General features: G+C 42.1%; 1 protein-coding gene and 1 long non-coding RNA gene across 2 annotated transcripts; both read right to left on the bottom strand.

Moving 5' to 3' along the window:
- Window positions 1-288: 288 nt before the first annotated feature.
- Window positions 289-6,741, bottom strand: znf16l (zinc finger protein 16 like). The gene is made up of 3 exons (XM_038732133.1): window positions 5,868-6,741; window positions 4,744-4,956; window positions 289-3,583 (listed from the first exon to the last, which is right to left on the bottom strand). The coding sequence occupies exons 1-3, from the start codon at window positions 6,610-6,612 to the stop codon at window positions 2,877-2,879; spliced, it is 1,665 nt and encodes a 554-aa protein (XP_038588061.1). The 5' UTR covers window positions 6,613-6,741; the 3' UTR covers window positions 289-2,876.
- Window positions 6,742-14,400: 7,659 nt separating this feature from the next.
- Window positions 14,401-17,212, bottom strand: LOC119911319. Its single transcript, XR_005445842.1, has 4 exons — window positions 17,098-17,212; window positions 16,324-16,421; window positions 16,056-16,131; window positions 14,401-14,916 (listed from the first exon to the last, which is right to left on the bottom strand). It is a non-coding gene; the product is annotated as an uncharacterized LOC119911319 (long non-coding RNA).
- Between the last annotated feature and the right edge of the window lie 2,597 nt (window positions 17,213-19,809).

The raw sequence follows: 19,809 nt of genomic DNA, 5'->3' as shown, positions 1-19,809 counted from the left end.
CGAGAAGGCCGATAACAACACACGAAAATTCGCTCGAGTTGGAAATTTTCAACTCACGTCGACAGCACCGCCCCCTTTGCGTCACTTTGCGCCGCCCGACAGGAAATCGCAGCTCTACACGTCTTTCCATTGACTTTGTATGTAAACTCACCGCCCCGAACGCTCGCTTTGCTTTTGGTCTGAAAGCACAGTAATACAATTTAATTCAATCATACTATTCTTTCTGTGTCCTTACACATGATCTTTGTTATATTCCACTGCTGTTATATGTTAAAAAGACACTCATGACATAAGACAACTCTTTTTATTAGAAAGCAGATTGTCTGTGGGTCGCATTTCACTTCCACAGGTTTAGATGCGTTGTTTTCTTGCTTTTAGTCTTCCACACAGTGCTAAGACACAGAAGCTCGTTGGAAACTAATCTGACAAGCTTGGGATGTTATTTTAGTTCAAGTTTTTTTTAAACACTTTTTAATCATCATACAGGCAAACATATAAAATAACCAATATATAGTCTGTAACATGAGATTACACTGGTTAGAAATTATATGATAAACTTTCTGCTCTACACATAGCACCAAGCAGTGGCATGATAAAAGACAGTCAGCAGTGTGACCCAGAGCTTTCTTGTTGTAGCTACACAGTCAGTCCACATGTGGGTGGTGGTGTCCAACTGATCAGGTACAGTGAGGGTACGGCAGAGTGTCCTGGAGGCTGAGCAGGTTTAGGTGCAAATGAATGGATCCCCCTGATGTAATCAACATTTTCAATGTTACATTTCACCAAAGTCTCTATCTAATGTCCAGCGTACCGACATGAATGTAACTCTCACTTCATTATCTCTATGGGAGTTCCTATTGTGCTAGAACCATGTCTTTTTTAACCATATATGTTTCTTCAAGCTAAGCCCGGATGTGTCAATCCGACGTGTGCTGCCCATTAAGGTGATACTAAATGACAAATATCCACCCCTGTGCTTAATGGCTGGTAAAATTAGCTCCATTGAAAAAGGAGCGTCTACCCATATAGAAAATCTGACTCTCAAACACTTCTGTTCCATGCAGCAGGCTGCGTGGCTGGGGGTGTGATGTTTCTAGGGTTGAAATGGTATGATCTTTCCCCAGTCCGCCTCATAAAACATCACAGTATATGTTACACAATTGCCATGACTCCCAAAGGAATGAAAAGAGAAGGGTTTTTGTGATTTAACTAAAGTTAGTTCGTTTACATGTCAGCACTATAGCATGTTAAATGAACTACGACATGAAAAAAATGGAGCTGCGAGCATAAAGAACGTCCTGTGATTATTAACAATTAACTTACACTGGTGTGCAACCTCGCAGCCAGACTGCTCCTGTCTGTACTTCTAACTCACACTCACTTATGTCAGGCCCCGCGAGCCGGGGATGTTTGCCTGCTTTCTTTAAGGGGTCAGATCGGGGTAAGATGTGGCGTTTGTAAGTTGGACGTTACTAAAAGGACAGACATAACGTTGTCTTTGGCCACAAGTCCACATTTTTTTAAAAACTAGATATCCGTCCTCAATGACAAGTATTTGGTATTTGGGATATTCAAAGTTATTTTTTCAGGGGATGGGAAATTGGTGATATCAGCCTTGCTCCTGTCTCTGACATTTTCTCCACAGGAGGGATGTGACTGTATGGCGCAAGTTGATGAGTCTGACAGGCGAGTTGAGGAGGTAAGAACATGCGCTGGTGAGATTCTCCGCCTGCATTTTTTTAAATAACACTAATACAATAGAATTCCTTACCGTAGATGAGCACATGTATATGTACATGTGGGATAACCATCAATTTTCATACTGTAGCAAACTGTGAAACCGGTATACCACTGCAACCCTAGCTGCTTCAGGAACCAGTGAGAAATGCATGTTGGGGTGGTATGAAATACAATCCAGGAAGTCTGAGCAACAGATCCCAAAACTACAATAAGCACAACAGGTCAAAGTTGAAGCAGGAAGTGGGTCTGCAAACTGTGATGGATGTTTACAACAGACAGTTTGGGTAATAACTGCACTGTTGCAAATAAGTTTCACTGATCAGAGGGTTTATTTCCAACTTGCCTGATCATCTGACTGCTTGTTTCTTGCTCACTGGACTTGAGTACACTGAGTACAATGTTCTTATTACTGATAGAAATGGACTGGCAAAACTACAAACTCAAGTTGTGATCAACAGGAGTTATCTTTTAAAGTATATGCAAATGATAGTAAATTGGCAAAAAACGCTAAACCACTGGAGTATTCCATTTCTGAGCATCTGCACTGATGATTCCAGGCCTGTCTCACCTCCCCCCCACGACAAGTTTAATTTCACGTAAAACACAATCACCTCTTACTATGTGCTGTCTGATGGCCTCTGATACTGCTCTTAACAAAACATTCTCACCTTAAAGTAACTAGCTTGTTCTGCAGCTCTCAACCACACCCTGCAGTCTCCATCAGCAGATGGACTTTGCTCTGATGTCGTGGAGTTGTCTGTTTCTGTAGTCAAAAATACCCATCCAACTTTTAAGTCAACATGGACGCAAAGTCCTTTGAAGTTTGAACAGCTACAGTACCACGACAACTCGGCAAACTCCGTCTGCTGATAAGGAGCCTATGTGATGAAGATGAACGCTCTGAGTTGACATTGTTTTGTCAAACTGCTGTTTAAGATGTCGAGCTCTATGATAAAGCTTGTCCTGACGCAGGGGTGAAATATCATGAATGTGACAGAACGCGAACGAAAGAATACCAGCCCTGCTCTCCACATGACCAGCACCTCCCCCGGTGCCAGTGGAGAGCCGCACTCAGAGTCAGCACCAAGTCCTGCCTCCGACACATTTCACACTTCTTGGAATAGCAGCTGGGTTGGTTACTGTGCTGGGGTGCAGCGGTGGCTCTTGTAAGTTCCAAGATGGCGGAAGCTGCGTCCACACTGCTGGCAGCAGTAGGGCGTGGCCCCGCTGTGGATCCTCTGGTGGGTGTACAGGTTCCCCAGCTCCTTAAAGCGCCGGCCGCACTGTGGACAGGCGTATGGGCTCTCGCCAGTGTGCACCCGTTGGTGTCTCTTAAGTCCGGAGAGCACAGAGAAACCTTTCCCGCACTGTGGGCAGGGGAAGGGGCTCTGGGCTCCGCTGTGCACTAGCCGGTGGCTTTTTAAACGGGCTGCATGGCGGAACCTCTCCCCACACTCCGGACACATGAAGGGCTTTTCTCCAGTGTGAATACGCTGGTGCTGCCGCAGGTTGCCAAGGTAGTTAAAATGGCGGCCACAGACCCCGCACTCGTACCCCCCCTCAATTTTAATCTCCTTTTTCACAGGCCCCCCTCCCCGACCAATGGCGGCACCATCTCCTACTGCTGTGCCGCCCTCGTTCTGCCCCCCTCCGCCTCTCCTGGAGTTACTGCTGCCGTCTCCCGTGGCAGGTGCGGCTGAGCAGGTGGACTGCAGGGCCCGGAGAGCCTGGGCATCAGCAGAGTCCGAGTGTATCATTTTGACATGTTCCTCAAGGAACACAGAGTCGGGGCAGAAGGTTCCACACAGAGAGCAGATATAGGTGTGGCTGGGGAACTGCTGGCCTGAAACCACAAACAAATATCACAGTCAGTGAGATGCAGAGCAGTGAGGGCTGTAATCCACATCCAACACCGGAACACATCACACAGCTGTTCTCCAGTCCACCATGCTTTATTCAACACTGTCAGCTACCTCGCCTTCATCAGACTTCTGGTTTCTTTACGTACAGTAGATCGAGCTATATTTATAAATTGACTGATTTGGTATACAATAGATTCACAAATATAATAATATAATTTCGTCAGAAATTGTTTTTATAAAATGTAACAGCAACTGCTGATGAATACAGACGGAAAATAAAGCATGGTGTACTGGAGACGAGTTCTTCACTGTGTTAAACTGTAACAGTTGTTAGCTTAATTTTAAACATATGTATAACTGAATGGACTAAAAAAGGATTTTACTTAATTTTGCTCATGTATATTTGATCAAAAAAGATTTTACTTTGAATGTTCTACCTCAGATTTGATCCACACGGCATCAAGCGTTTGTTCTGACCATAAAGAATAGTTTTAATATTTATATTATAAATATTAATATTCATTAAACAATCTGGTTTCTTCAACTTTCAATCAGGAGCGAAAAACAGCCTTTACACTTAAATAAATAAAGAATTAATGATTTGACATTCATCACAAAAATGATCAATATCGAATGACATGAAATTTTTTATTGTGACGACATTTTCACCCAGCCCTACCTACTACTAACACTGTATATATAAATAGTGTCACATCAGAAGCATGAGGCTGAGGCTCCTGGGGTAGCCGGGGATTGAACCACCAACCTTCTGGAGGTAGAGGCAACCCGCTCCAGCTCCTGAGCCACTATTTATATAGACAGTGTTAGTATTAGGTAGGGGGGGAGCCTCCTTGCCCCTGTTCTGCCAGTGCATGAATGTGTGTGAATGGTGAATGTGATGTAGTGTAAAAGTGCTAAACTAAAATAAAATTTCACTTTATGTGTAATGAACCTAGAATATATGAAAGTTTCACTTTTTGAACTAACTAATGGAAAAAAATGAACTGAATGATATTCTATTTTTTAAAGATGTACCTGTGTATATTCAGCACCCTTAGTTAATGAGAAAGAGATAATTGGATCAAACCCATCAGACCTTCTGGTCTTGTTTTTGTAATTCTGCCCATCATTCCTTACCCACCTGCCGCAGACCTGTCTGTGCTGCCCTCCAGGGGACTCCCTCCCTCCCCTGGAGAGCTCTGGGGCTCCATGGAGAACTCAGAGGCCTGGATGTGTGAGAGCGGGGTCTGGTCCTGCTCCAGTCCACTGCCCTCCCTTCTCGGCGCCTCATCTTCATCATCATCATCCTCTGTCTCACCGGTTGGGGTGTTCTCACACTCAGGCTCCTTCATGACTAGGAGAAACAGGATCACAAAAAACCTCAGTCCCGGAGAAAGCAGTACTGCGTGATTTTTGACTGGCATCTTATGGAGGATGTTTCTCCTAGCACAAGACAAAACTGATGAAAAGTTGCCAGTGATAAAAAGAAAGGCTTGCTCTACGGCAGCTGGTGAAGTTTAGCCTCACGTGTTTTGTCTTTGTAGTTTTCAAGCTTCTACGTGGTCTCTTTAGCACGGAGCCTAACCCCGGCCAGGTGCAAGAGAATCTAACGTTCCTTTTTGGTAGCTTTTGTGCAAGACAGTCTCTTACCCTACACTGTAATTCATGTTTCTGATTTGTTTTTAATGACAGTTATTGTTAACACGTGGTAAACTCCCTGCCATCCCTAGACTGTATCCAGTCCCGCCTTAACAGCTTGATCTATTCTGTTTTCACATGTACACAAAATTTGACTGATTATCACATCATTTTGACTTAATCCATCCACCTGCTTGTCCTTAGAGGGTTTTGGAGGTCTGGGGCCGATCCCAGCTGACAGCTGGGTGAGAGGTAGGGTACACCTGGACAGGTCGGCAGTCACTCACAGGGTCAACGCATTGAAAGACAACTGTTCTCAACTACTGGCAATTTAGTCTCCAGCCACCCTAACCTGCATGTCTTTGGGCTGTGGGAGAACATGCATACTCCACACAGAGTGGACCCAACTGGCTGGCAGGTTCAAACCCAGAACCTCCTTGGCACCACCACTGTGCCAATTCTTTTTACCTAATCAAAACTTATATTTTAAATGACAAAAGTAAGTATTATTCTTACTTGGTGGCTGCGGTGGTCTTTCACAGATTATATACAATGAGTGTCTTCAGAAGTGGCCTCAGTTGTGTGTACATACACACACACAGACACACACACACACAGTATCTTTACCTTTCAGGTCTGACGAATACTCCATTGGTGCTATCCATTCGTACTCATACATCCGTTTGCTGCCAGAGGGGAGCATACTGAAGATGTCATCTGTGGTGGACTCGGAGTCTCCGTGGCCAGGCCCGGAGCCAGCCAGCCCGCTGTCTGGCCACAGGTTGAGGGAGTGCGGGTCCGGCTCTTGACGAACCTCCCGGTCGCCGCTGACTTGGCTGCTCTGGTCTGCGTCCATTTCAGCACAGCCCCTCGAGTTCTTGTCTTTCATCAGATAGTCGCAAATTGCATCTATATTCTCCTTCTTCACGCCAGGCATGACAGCTTTGGCTCTCCTGGGGTCCACACTGTTGTGTTTGTTGCCACAGCTGAAGTCAGGTTTCTTGAAGCCAGCATCTGCAGACGGCTCCATGGTCGAAACGCCGGGGTAAGACGGGTCCCTACCGACTGGATCCAGTCTCGACTTTAGCACTTCAATTTCTTCGGTTTTCTCGCGTAGCTCCATCTTCAGGACTCGTATCCTGATGCTGACCATTTTGCGGATCTCAGACAGCGCTGTCTCCAGCACCACGGTGATATTTCTGCCAAGGTGCTCGGTGATGTCGCTGACCGAGCACAGCAGCTCCTCGTCGGGCTCCAGCTCCAGGAAATCGCCGTCGGCTCGGCTCGCTGACCCGGGGTGCTCCATGAAGGCGCCGTGGAGTTCAGGAGACAGGCTCGTTTCAGCGAAACTGTGGTTTCTTTTGCGACTCATAGATTAGCCTGGCAAACGGCTCTATTTTATGGGGAGTTTGGGTAGCTAAAAGCTAACTTACTCAGCAAGCTAATGTTTGGATGATGCTGAAAGACGGTAGTAAGGTTTCCCAGAGTTAGCGCGAGAAAAGCCGGATGTAACAGGGTATTGTCTTCAAAACAAAAGCATCATCACGTCAAACAATTGCCTGGACATAGCGTCGTCAATTAGACTTTTATTTCGGAAACAGTAAATGGAAGTGTCCCTTTTGATATTAATTTACTTGACAGATCAGCACAACAGAGTTGCAGTACCTGCAAAATTCGGCAGAGTTAAGATCAATTTCCATGAGTAGCGCCCTCTAAAGTATACAGCAGGAAACGGACAACTGTTCGATCAATATTATGGTACTTCTTTCCAGAGGTGGGAACAAGTCATTGTTTTACAAGTTACAAGTTACAAGCAAGTCTCAAGTCTTAGCACTCAAGTCCCGAGTCAAGTTTCGAGTCCTAAACAAGTCAGAATGCGCTCGTGACCAGATTTAATACCATTTCATATGTTTAACAAAAGTTAAAAATGAAAAAAGTTATTGAATAAAGCCTTAAACTGTACAGAAACAAGGCAGAGGCTAGTTTCACACTACAAATGTCATATAATTTCCTGAACTTTAAAGAAAGTGTTGATCATGAGCTGCACATATTGTTTTTTATTATAATAATTTATCATTTATATGGGGAGGGTTCAAGTCAGTCAAGGGCATCAAATTGTGTTGAAAAGTGGTGGGGACATAATGGCTCAGATTAGGGGCGTTATGATACATTTTGGGTAACGAGACATGACGATGCATGGGAACAAGACAAAAAGATTTTTAACACTATTTTGAAGAAATATGAAATGCTGAAATATATAAGTGGGGGGTCTGGGGGTCCTCCCACAGAAAACTGGAGCATTAAACACTGAATTTCCTCCATTCTGGAGACATATTCTGCAGCAATTTAAAGTGGAAATGTCTTCATTTATATAAAGGGAAACAAAAAATTCAGGTAGCAGTGGACAATTCATAAATATAAAAATATAACAGAATACTGTATAATGCAGCTGCTTGTTTTTTTATACTTACTTTTTTGGACAATGCACGTTTGTTTCTTCTATATTTAAATTGGATTGCATGTTTTCTTATTGTGCAAATAAACCTTTCTCAAAGCATTTTCATTTGTTAGTTAACATTTCTTGGTGCAAGCTGTTTTACAGAACAAAGTGGTGGGGACAAAATCAGCCATTTCAAAATGTGGAGGGGGCATGTCCCCAGCGTCCCCAGGGTAAATGACACTTATGAAGTCAGTTCAAGTCAAAAGGCTCAAGTCCAAGTGAAGTCACGAGTCATTGGTGTTTAAGTCAAAGTAGAGTTGCAAGTCTTTTTTGATTTTGTCAAGTCGAGTCTAAAGTCTTCATATTTGCAACTCGAGTCTGACTCGAGTCCAAGTCATGTCACTCGAATCCATACCTCTGCTACTTTCTAATCAGGCACATGTTGTAACTAATAGCATTATAAGTGGTTAATCCAAAAAGTTTTAAAGATCATTTGTAATCCAGGTCAAGTTAGTTATTAATTATGAGTTATTATTAAGTTCACACTCGATTTTGTTCCACATTATCTCCAGCCTTTTTCTAGATACAAGATGTTGCAATGGGCTAAACCGGCAGCCATGAGGAGTGCCAGGTGGATTTTCATGAGGGTAATGTTTAGCAAAAAACAAGAATCAATTTACAAAATACGTTCTGGGTCCATAAAAGAGAACTAAACTCAGGTCTTGAAAACTGATCATTAACTGAATATAACTGAACATACTGGCCTAATAAACTGAACACAAAAGGAAACATATAGGCCTATAATGAATAATCTGACCATTTTAGAAACAAAATGAGTAACAAAACGATGAACACCAACAACTAAACAACAAATAAGATATAACGTTAGGAAATAGCAGGGCTCGAGACCTATGGCATCCTGGGGAAAATGTGTTTGGTACGAAGACATACACAATATTCTCTGGGATGCCTCGAGGACGAAAGGGATTGTGTGTGTGTGTTAATTTATTATTATCACTTAGCAAATGAGAAACTGAACCGACCAAGCACTGACTACAGCAGAGCACATCTCCTCACGCTGTTACTACAGTCACTATCACCAGCTACGGTACAGGTCCATCTATCATCTCAGTCACAAAGGGCTTGCTGACCTCTCTATCGCGCTGTGTAAGCTAACACTCACACGTAGAGCGCCACATATCAAACTTCTCACACAGTGAAAAACAAATCTTTATTCTGATAACGTTGACTAGCGATGAGAATTATCTCCACCCAGCTAATGCACCACCCCCGCGCGGTGAGACGCAGCCAGCAGACTTGCTGGTAGAGTTTTGCATTGTAAACATCTAAAACCTGAAGCACAATCTGGCTCTGTTTAGGGCTGTGAGCTGCATTTTATTGGAGCTGCAGAAGTTAACATGTGAGGATTTGTGCTGAGATTTCTGCCTGTTAATTTTGGAGCACAGCACAGCATCTTCTGAGGTAGAGAATAGGGATGACTTTATGGAACAAATTCTTTTAGGACAGTTCAAAGTGTTACCACATACCTCATTGAACATCACATTAAAAAGGTGGCTGACGCTGCAGTATTGGCTGATGACTACTCTTTAACCCATAAGATTCATACAGGAGGAAAGAGTGAGTGGGGTTGAGGGATAACTCGTTTAGGGGCCGCCAAGCTAGAGTGGGTGGAGAAATGGAGAATCCAGTGGTAAGGTCCTCGCATGACAGAAGGGGTAAAGGAGATCTAAATCAAACTTGTAATTTTTGTCATGGTAAAGGTCACTGGAAAATTGACTGTCCAGTATTTAAAGCAAAAAACAAGACACCAAGTAGCTGGAGATCTAAGCCTGTCGCTCTTGCTGGTCCTGCACAGCGGACTCATAGAGATGAGGTTATCGCTGCTGTCAAACTCCATACCAATCCACACCCAGCTGCTGATGCAGTTGTTTCAGATTCAAGTCTAGAGAAACCAGAAATGCAGACTCAGCTTGACCTGAGTTCAGAAGTTACCAGTGAAATGACCAGTGCAGCACATGGGTATTTCCTACAAGAGGGGGTGTTGGTAAGAAAATGGTTGCCACAAGGTGAAAGCTTTGTTGGAGAGGCAATATTTCAAATTGTGATACCACACAAGCTGAGAGAAGGTGTGCTGCAGACAGCACATGATGACATTGCAGGTCACTTAGGGGTGCAAAAGACTTACAACAGAGTACTGCGGTATTTTTACTGGCCCCGTTTGAAAAAGGATATTTCTGCATAAGACATGTCATACTTGTCAGTTAACAGGTAAGCCTAACCAAACTATTAAACCAGTGCCTTTGTCTCCTATTCCTGCAACCTTTTGAGCATTTGTTGATCAACTGTGTCGGCCCGTTGCCAAAGGGTGGAAGTTTGTATCTGTTGACAGTGATGTGTCAGTCCACACAGTATCCTGCCGCATATCCTTTGGTAAACATTACAGCTAAATCTATGGTTAAGGCTTTAAGTCAGTTTATTATTATATCTTTGGTATTCCTAAAGTTATTCAGACTGACCAGTGCACAAATTTCACTTCACAGATGTTTGGTGAGATTTTGAAACAATTCCATGTGAAACATGCAACCTCTGGTGCTTATCTACAGACCCAGGGGGCTCTTGAGAGGTTTCATCAAACTCTGAAATCTTTGTTACGATCCTACTTCACTGAGTTGGACCGAGACTGGCAAGAAGGTTAACCTTGGTTGTTGTTGGCTGCCAAGTTATCCAATCCACCACTGGTTTCAGTCCAAATGATTTGGTTTTTGGACACAATGTCCAAGGCCCGCTGGCACTACTACAGGAGAATTGGGAACTACCTGATCCCCCTAAACCCCTGTTGGGTTATGTAAATGGTTCTGGTAAATGGCACTTTGAAGCATGTAGAATGTGCCAGAACAAAACTGGAGTCTTCTCAGAAGAAAATGAAACTGTTATATGACAGATGAACAGAAACACGCATTTTTTGCCCCGGTGATCAAGTCCTAGCCCTGTTGCCTCTGGTTTCATCCCCTTTTCAGGCTAAATTTGTGGGGCCCTATTCTGTGCTACGGAAAGTGTTAGATCAGAACTATGTATTATCTACCCCAGATAGGAGGAAGGCAACCCAAATGTGTCATGTAAACTTGTTCATTTTCTTGTGCTGCTTCAGGAACTGAAGCTGGGGTGAAACCGGTCGCTGTGGCAGTTCCTCTTGGGGCGGCCAGTTCTAATCTCCCAGAAGCCAAGCTTGATGAACTTGAGGTCACTGACTGTATGACGCAAGGTCAGTTGACAAATTGTCTCTGTCTCTGCGTAAACTTGAGTTATTGTTGGGACATTTGTCACCATCTGAATTAGATGAGTTGAGCTCTCTGATCAGGTCATATTCTAACCTTTTTTCAGATGTTCCTTCACCAACACATACAGGTGCTGGTCATATAATTAGAATATCATCAAAAAGTTCATTTATTTCAGTAATTCCATTCAAAAAGTGAAACTTGGATATTATATTCATTCATTACACACAGACTGATATATTTCAAATGTTTATTTCATTTAATTGTGATGATTAAAACTGACAGCTAATGAAAATCCCAAATTCAGAATCTCTGAAAATTAGAATATTACTTAAGACCAATACAAAAAAGGATTTTTAGAAATGTTGGCCAACTGAAAAGAATGAACATGAAAAGTATGAGCATGTACAGAACTCAATACTTAGTTGGGGCTCCTTTTGCCTGAATTACTGCAGCAATGCGGCGTGGCATGGAGTCCATCAGTCTGTGGCACTGCTCAGGTGTTATGAGAGCCCAGGTTGCTCTGATAGTGGCCTTCAGCTCTTCTGCATTGTTGGGTCTGGCGTATCGCATCTTCCTCTTCACAATACCCCATAGATTTTCTATAGGGTTAAGGTCAGGCGAGTTTGCTGGCCAATTAAGAACAGGGATACCATGGTCCTTAAACCAGGTACTGGTAGCTTTGGCACTGTGTGCAGGTGCCAAGTCCTGTTGGAAAATGAAATCTGCATCTCCATAAAGTTGGTCAGCAGCAGGAAGCATGAAGTGCTCTAAAACTTCCTGGTAGACGGCTGCGTTGACCTTGGACCTCAGAAAACACAGTGGACCAACACCAGCAGATGACATGGCACCCCAAACCATCACTGACTGTGGAAACTTTACACTGGACTTCAAGCAACGTGGATTCTGTGCCTCTCCTCTCTTCCTCCAGACTCTGGGACCTTGATTTCCAAAGGAAATGCAAAATTTACTTTCATCAGAGAACATAACTTTGGACCACTCAGCAGCAGTCCAGTCCTTTTTGTCTTTAGCCCAGGCGAGACGCTTCTGACGCTGTGTCTTGTTCGAGAGTGGCTTGATACAAGGAATGTGACAGCTGAAACCCATGTCTTGCATACGTCTGTGCGTGGTGGTTCTTGAAGCACTGACTCCAGCTGCAGTCCACTCTTTGTGAATCTCCCCCACATTTTTGAATGGGTTTTGTTTCACAATCCTCTCCAGGGTGCGGTTACCCCTATTGCTTATACACTTTTTTCTACCACATCTTTTCCTTCCCTTGGCCTCTCTATTAATGTGCTTGGACACAGAGCTCTGTGAACAGCCAGCCTCTTTAGCAATGACCTTTTGTGTCTTGCCCTCCTTGTGCAAGGTGTCAATGGTCGTCTTTTAGACAGCTGTCAAGTCAGCAGTCTTCCCCATGATTGTGTAGCCTACAGAACTAGACTGAGAGACCATTTAAAGGCCTTTGCAGGTGTTTTGAGTTAATTAGCTGATTAGAGTGTGGCACCAGGTGTCTTCAATATTGAACCTTTTCACAATATTCTAATTTTCTGAGATACTGATTTTGGGGTTTTCATTAGTTGTCAGTTATAATTATCAAAATTAAAAGGAATGAACACTTGAAATATATCAGTCTGTGTGGAATGAATGTGTACATTATACAAGTTTCACTTTTTGAATGGAATTACTGAAATAAATCAACTTTTTGATGATATTCTAATTATATGACCAGCACCTGTATTATAGAACATGACATTGAAGTGGGAGATGCTACACATATAAAACAGCTCTTCTACAGAACTTCTCTTGAGAAACGTGAGCAGTTCAAGTCAGAGGTTAAATACATGCTAGAGAATGGCATTGCAGTACCCTCACATTCTAGCTGGGCCTCACGATGTCTGTTAGTCAGTAAGCCAGATGGGACTTTTAGACCGTCTTCCGTAAAGTGAATGTCATAACCAAGCCACAATTTGTGAGTAAATTTGATCTCCTTAAAGGTTACTGGCAAGTCCCACTGACTCCACAGGCTCAGGTAATTGCATCCTTTATTACACCTACAGGGTTGTACTCTTACCTCTGTCATGCCATTTGGGTTGAGAAATGCACCTGCCACCTTCCAACGTTTAATGAACCAGGTAGTTTCTGGTTTGCAAGGGTGTGCCATGTATCTACATGATGTGGTGGTCTATAGCAACACATAGCCAGAACATTTACAGCGCATCCAGGCCCTGTTTGATCACCTGGCCTGGGCTAACCTCAATGTGAATTTGGCAAAGTGTGAGTTTTCTGAGGCCACAGTAACATACCTGGGTAAGGCGGTGGGGCAGGGTGAAGTGCGGCCTGTAATGGCAAAAGTTGAGACCATTGCGAAGTTTCCAACTCCCAGTTCAAAGGAAGAGCGCACCTGATTTCTTGACCTGGTAAGTCCTAAGGTCAAGTTTCATTGGTCAGATTGTTGTCAGAAAGCTTTTGATGATGTTAAAGCTCTCCTTTCTTGTGCTCCAGTGCTTGCAAATCTAAAGGAACCGTTTCAGATCAAAGTGGATACCATCAATATGGGTGTTGCTGCAAACAGATGCATCTGGTATTGAGAGGCCAGTTAGTTATTTCTCGCGCAAGTTGCATTCTTACCGGTTGAACTACTCAGTGTAGAGGAGGCACTTGTGTTGATTTTGGCTCTACAGCACTTTGAAGTGTACATAGGTAATGGGTGTAGGTCTCTAGTTGTGTACACGGACCACAATCCTCTCACCTTCCTACATTCGTTACAGAATCCAAACCAGCGTTTGATGAGATGGTGTCTGTTCTTACAGCCTTCCCATCTTGCTGTTCGGCACATTAGAGGGTCTGAAAATGTTATGGCTAGATAATACATTTTAAAGTGGTTATGGTTCCTGTTCTTATCTGTTTCCAGTGTTTCTTTCTCCTGTCTCTTAAATTGCTTCTAAAGGTACCAAGTTGCTGAGTGGGAGTCGGTAACAGGTAACAGGTCTTATGCAGATGAGGTTATTGTAACATCCAGAGAAGCCATTTTCATGTGATGTTGCCTATACTTAAGGTAAATTGTATATTCTAACTTTAAGATTTGAATATAATGACCGCTCCATAAGAATCTTTTTTTTAATGGGGCGGGGTTGTGCTGGTTTGGTGTTTGTGAGTTCCAGGCTGTCTACACTGTAAAAAGGCTGTGAAAACTCAAAATTTCAAGGCAACTTACTGCACTCAATTTTTGAGTTTTGAGGCTAACTCAAATTCCTAAGTTTTGAAGTTTAGTTGTGCCAACTAATTATGTTTTGTTTAGATAACTTATCTTTCATATGTATAAAAACTCAAAATTTCAAGGCAACTTACTGCACTTGATTTTTGAGTTGAGGCTAACTCAAATTCCTAAGTTTTGAAAAAAACACCAATTTCCACAAACAAAGCCACTTCAATTTCCATGTTTATTTATTTTCAACAAACATTAAAGAAACACATGACTGTATCATTCAAGATGGAATCATGCAAGCCCAGTGTAAACTTTTAAAACAGACATTTAAAATAGTGTACATGTACATCTGACGACCAATTTCAACATTCATCAACATCAAAAAGAGATGCAATTTTATGTTCCAGAGTCTCAGCTTCTACATACTCTTCCCCACCATTGTTAATTGAACCACTTTTTGCCTCTACCTCATTAAAGTCATTTGATGGCTGGTCAATGATATAAGTGTCAAAGGCTAAGGTTCCATTTTCCTCTGTTGATTTTTTAAATGATGTCCCAGGTGAGTGAAAAAAACTGCCCTCAGTCCAGGTTTCTCCAAATTAGCATTACTCACAGAAAAAGGTGTGATTTTAATGCGACACAGTGAGCTCCTCTTCCGTGTCATAGTCTACGGCTCAATAGATCTTGTTGACTTGAGCTGAGAAAACCGCAGAACCCACACACACAGGATAACTGCAAGGACAATGAGAAATAAAAGGCAACTTAGTTAATTTACTTTTAACGGATCTATACAACAAAATATTCTCACACACTTCAACAGTGCACGACCCAGAGATTCTCACAAGTCTCTGAGCTAGAGTCCAAGTCAAGTCTCAAGTCTCTCGTGGTTATAACGAATGTTGTATCACCTGCTGCGTTCAATCCAGGCTGCTTATAAAACTGCGTAGCTATAAGGAATTCTGTAACTGTAACCTGTTTTTCACTTACAGAGCACAACCACATAATGTGCAATGCAATTAATTACATTTTATTAACTATTGTAAGTCAACACCAACCGTAGACTCTCAAACCCAGTGTAACATTAACTAAATAAAACAGTAACATTACATGATCAATAATAAACCTAGTAACCTGTTTTTCACTTACAGAGAGCCCAATGTAGCCTAATAAATCTACAATTAATGACAGCTTAACTCCTGTAAGTCAACACACCACAGACTCTCAAACCAGTGTAATGTTAACTAAATAAAACTGTAACATTACCAACAATAAGCCTGTAACCTGTTTGCAGCCAGCATTAATAATTAACGCTGATGGCAGTGAGCGGGACAAAAATAATTACGTTAATCATTCATCTTTTCATAACGAATGATGATGGAGTATGTTAAACCTCCGGTAGGTCGTAGCTGAAGCAAGAAGCAAGCTAACGTTAGATGGCCAATGCTGAGCTGGTGGTGTTTACTCACCACTGGTTACTAACCTATTTTGCGTTCAGCGCTTTCTTGTTTGGGCCTTCTTGTATGAAGTTTTAAAGCCAAAGTTGATGATGAATGGCACATCAGCCGCGTGGCCGCGCGCAGCCTATACTACGTGTTTCGTAATGGAGGGAGAGGAGCAAGATCATCAGATGTTTCCTAAAAATAAACATTGTTCACGAGCCCTGCACCTCGAGTCCGAGTCGAATCTGAAGTCCTTTGAGGACGAGTCTCAAGTCGAGTCTGAAGTCAATGTGTGTGCGTCTTAAGTCTCAAACTGAAGTCCCCGTCTCTGGCACGACCACACTGCCTTCTATTTAGGCTGTGTATTTACTGTATTTCCTTAAATTGTGATTTGAAATTTAAACTCTGCAGCAAAACAAACACACACCTTACCTTCTCTAGTGTGTTGCACGTTCCCATGCACTGTATTTACCGTCTCTCTCGCACTCACTGGCTACTGGCTCACCGACTGCGAGGAGATATTCCATGGATTCAACAAAAAGTTTGTTTATTTCTCATTTACAATTTTTAATTCAATATACTTTTTGTGTACATCAACTTACTCTGCTAGCTGTCTGTTCTGTGTTTTTCCGGAAAAAAAATTCACAGCCTTGCCTCTGAAAATTGGAAATAAACATAGCGACTCTGCATGTGAACATACCTACTGTATCTAGCACACGGGAGAGGGTTGTGGTTGGTGGAACCTCAGTACACCTTTCCCGGTGAGACTGACCACGGAGCAGCTTCACAGGACAACAGCTGTAAGAATTTAGCATTTGGAGATAAACAAATTAGTTGTTATACATTTTGTGAGGAATACACAGGGTTAACGTTGTGAATGTAAAAATGCACAAATGTACTGAACACTGTGTGTGGGCATGTGCGGGTATATGCACCATAGACTGTGTAAAAAAAAAAGGTATACACTCATTCAGTGTTATACAGCTCTGAAATAAATCCTTCCTTCGTGAGGATTATAATGAGTCTTTTTGAGTCATGGTATAATTTACACTGAGAAGTGTTCCAAATATTTAGTCCATCCTATACATACATATAAAAAAGTGCCTCTGGCACAGCAATTGTGATTCCCTTTTGAGAAAAACAGATGTTTTTTATTTAAACACACTTTTATTGCAATCCCCATCTGCTGTCTCTGACAATCTGAAGGCACTTGTTTGTTTAGAATTGTAAACACGGGTCAGTCATTGTTTCAATGAAACCCCTACCAAGATGTGTTGATATCAAAAGTCACCAGTAGATGTCACTGTGGAGACGAGTGTCAAAGTGTTTCGAAGCCTCGACACAATTCCGGCACAATTGCTTCAAACGTATCAATGTTTCACAAAGCCTCGCTTTGCCCATCACTATGGGCAAACCATGTGACTACTGCAAAGCCAGACTTTCAGTACTATATTCATATTTAAACAAAACTCACCTTTTTGACTTCAGGTTCTCTTGAAGAAAACAGAAGAACTGTCCTGGTTTGTCCAACACTGACATGTGGATGAAAACCCCTGCAGGACTGCTTAGGAAACCCCATTCTTAGCACACTTGAGTTGGCTCAGCTCCAACTACAATTTCAAAGTTGTGCCACCATAAATTTTGCATTGAGACTAACTTTATACAAGAAATGTAATAAAGTTAGTTGAAGAAACTATTTTAACAAAGTTTACAATGCCATTAAGTATTTTTTGTTCAGTTTAATCAAAAATCTAATTAAGATGAGCAATGTTAGCAAAGTTTTCATTTTTACAGTGTTGGGTGGAACCAAGGCCAGGGTCGTCAGGAGATGTGATGCTCACTGTTCAGCCTGGCTGAGATGTATTTAAGAGGGCTGCCAACTCTGCCCACTCTCTCTTTTGCTTCCCACAGCACCATGCACCACTCCTGGGACACGCCAGCGCTTCATTTTTGATCTATTATGTAGTTTTTCCTTTTGCACTCACTACATTTTACACTCACCCATCCACTCATGGCACTCCTGATAATACTGATTTTCAGTTTGCCTTGAAGTTTATCTTTATGTTTAGTTGGTACAATAAAACCATTAAGCGTGTTATGTGTTTGTGTGAGCTTCCTCTCTTTGTTACAAGCAGAAGCAAACTTGTAACAACAAAAACAGAAGTACCAATAGCTAATATATTAAACAGACAGCTGTTTTCTGAGGAAACGCTCTAAAAAGACGAACTGCTCAGCCTCGCTGGGGCCTCGCCCACGTTAGATGCTTCTGCTTTAGCTCAGCTGTCGCAGTTTGCAAGTAAGTTGTTTTGGGGCGACCTTGCTTCATTTTCCCTGATTCCATCCTAGTGCAACCTTTGGGATTCGGCCATTCTGAAGACATACCCTTGCCATCGGATTCAGCAGCGTTTGATCTCCAGCACCATACTGATGCATTTAGTTATCTTGTGAAGCTGTTTATTTGAGATCTGGCCAGAAGAATTTTTCTGAGGAATCCATTGTGGAAGACATCTTTTTCATGTTATGTGTAACTCTCCAGCATTCTGTTCAACACAGCATCATAGGTTTTATATCGCTGTAGAGTCAGATCTTTGTTCTTAGGCTGTGCTGCTTTGACTTCCAGATAGGCTTAGGCCTTGAAAAAGAACCACGAGCCTTCCCAAGACTAGCCCTGATGTCCTTGTGAACAGCTGGTGAACACAGTCGAGCATGTAGCAGCTAAAGAGCCAGATATTTTTTTAATAGTTAGTAGAGGCCAGAGCTACTAGATGAGTGAATTTTGGACCCATCAGGTGGGCTAAAATCAACCGCGTAAATTGGGGTTAAGAGGTTGTGTGTTGATTTCATGTAATTCTTTGAGATCTGGTTGGCCAAAACATGAGTCCAAATGAAAGCTAATCTGCTCTGCCTCTGTTGAATGATAATGTTTTCACCATATCAACTTTAAAATGTGATAATACTGCCCACAAATGTCCAGAAAAAAATCAGGCGACGGGTGAGGCAGCTTTTAAAGTAAATGACTGTGAAATCACTGAAAGGTAACCTTATTGTAGTGTGTCTAAAAATCTGGACTCACAGGGAGTCCATCAGGGATCAACATTTCATCATACTCTCATAAAGACTATTGTACTTACACCACTTAGTCATCTGACAGCTACTGTGTGTGAAGTAAAAATGTATTAAAAAAGAGTATTATGACACTAGATTTTTCAGACACCTTGCAGAGTGCTGAGCCATCACGCATCTTGCGATTCCTTCCCTGTGACTGTCTGTTTGCTGCCGTTAGAAATTCCTGAGTGTTGCTCCAACTTTAGAACAACACTGCTGCTGCTTGGCTGCGACTCTGAAAGGACATAGGAACTGACTGGAGGAAAGGAAATGCTGAGTCTGTTCCTGGGATGCCCAAACCCCCACACAACCAAACAGAGAGGGAAACTTTAGGGGGAGAGTTTAGGATAGAAAGAGTGTACGTCGGCAAGAAAATACACTAGACTTCTTTGGTTATATTTGTCCAGCTTGTCTTTATGTAAGAGAGTGAGTACAATATAGGCCTGTATCGCGCTCTCTCAGCCCATTTAGTGATTTGGTAATGGAAGGAGCTTTATCTTTAAAACTGCATACTTGTATGTAGGAATTTGAATTGATATGTAGATATACAACCTGCAGCATGAATATAAATCAAATAAGTAAAATCATAAACAGAATCCTTATGATAAGGGTTTAGGCCTATCAGTGCAGCAGACATGTCATTAAAGAGTTTGAGTTAAGTGGACTGCAAATACATAGGAAATGTAGCGAATGTAACTTCAAAATAAGAGTGCTGTATAACTGTTGTAGTGCATTTTCTAGCCCACGGCACACCCTTCACTACTGTTACCAGACAGGTGTTGTAACAGGTGTTGCACTCAAGGTCATGGGAGTTTTAGGTACTGATTTGCAAAAAATACCAAAACAACCAAAAAAATGAATAAATAAAGGAAATTAAAATAACCACAGTTGAAATGATAAAGGCAAAAATACCAGCTTCTCCCAAAGTTTTACTTCTTAAAAGGAAAGTCTAAATATTGATTACACAACAAAAATTCTGATACTGATAAAATTCTGGTGGGAAAATACTGACTTATTATTATACTTATTTGAGTCATAATGTTTTGCAGATTATTGTTAATGTAGCCTACCGTAGCCTACA

Source organism: Micropterus salmoides, unplaced genomic scaffold, assembly GCF_014851395.1.
Source record: "Micropterus salmoides isolate LMB-PRFRI ecotype aquatic unplaced genomic scaffold, ASM1485139v1 Ms_hic_scaffold_2, whole genome shotgun sequence".
NCBI classification, from domain to species: Eukaryota; Metazoa; Chordata; class Actinopteri; order Centrarchiformes; family Centrarchidae; genus Micropterus; species Micropterus salmoides.
The sequence above is the reverse complement of the archived record's forward strand: the minus strand, read 5'-3'. Positions and strand labels throughout refer to the sequence as shown.

Bases quoted from the DNA above. Each gene is read 5' to 3' on its own strand.
- znf16l (XM_038732133.1), bottom strand. From the start codon at position 6,612: ATGAGTCGCAAAAGAAACCACAGTTTCGCTGAAACGAGCCTGTCTCCT. The intron at 4,957-5,867 runs GTAAAGATACTG...TGTTTCTCCTAG, and splicing joins GTATTCGTCAGACCTGAAAG to TCATGAAGGAGCCTGAGTGT. The intron at 3,584-4,743 runs GTGGGTAAGGAA...TTGTGGTTTCAG, and splicing joins CACAGACAGGTCTGCGGCAG to GCCAGCAGTTCCCCAGCCAC.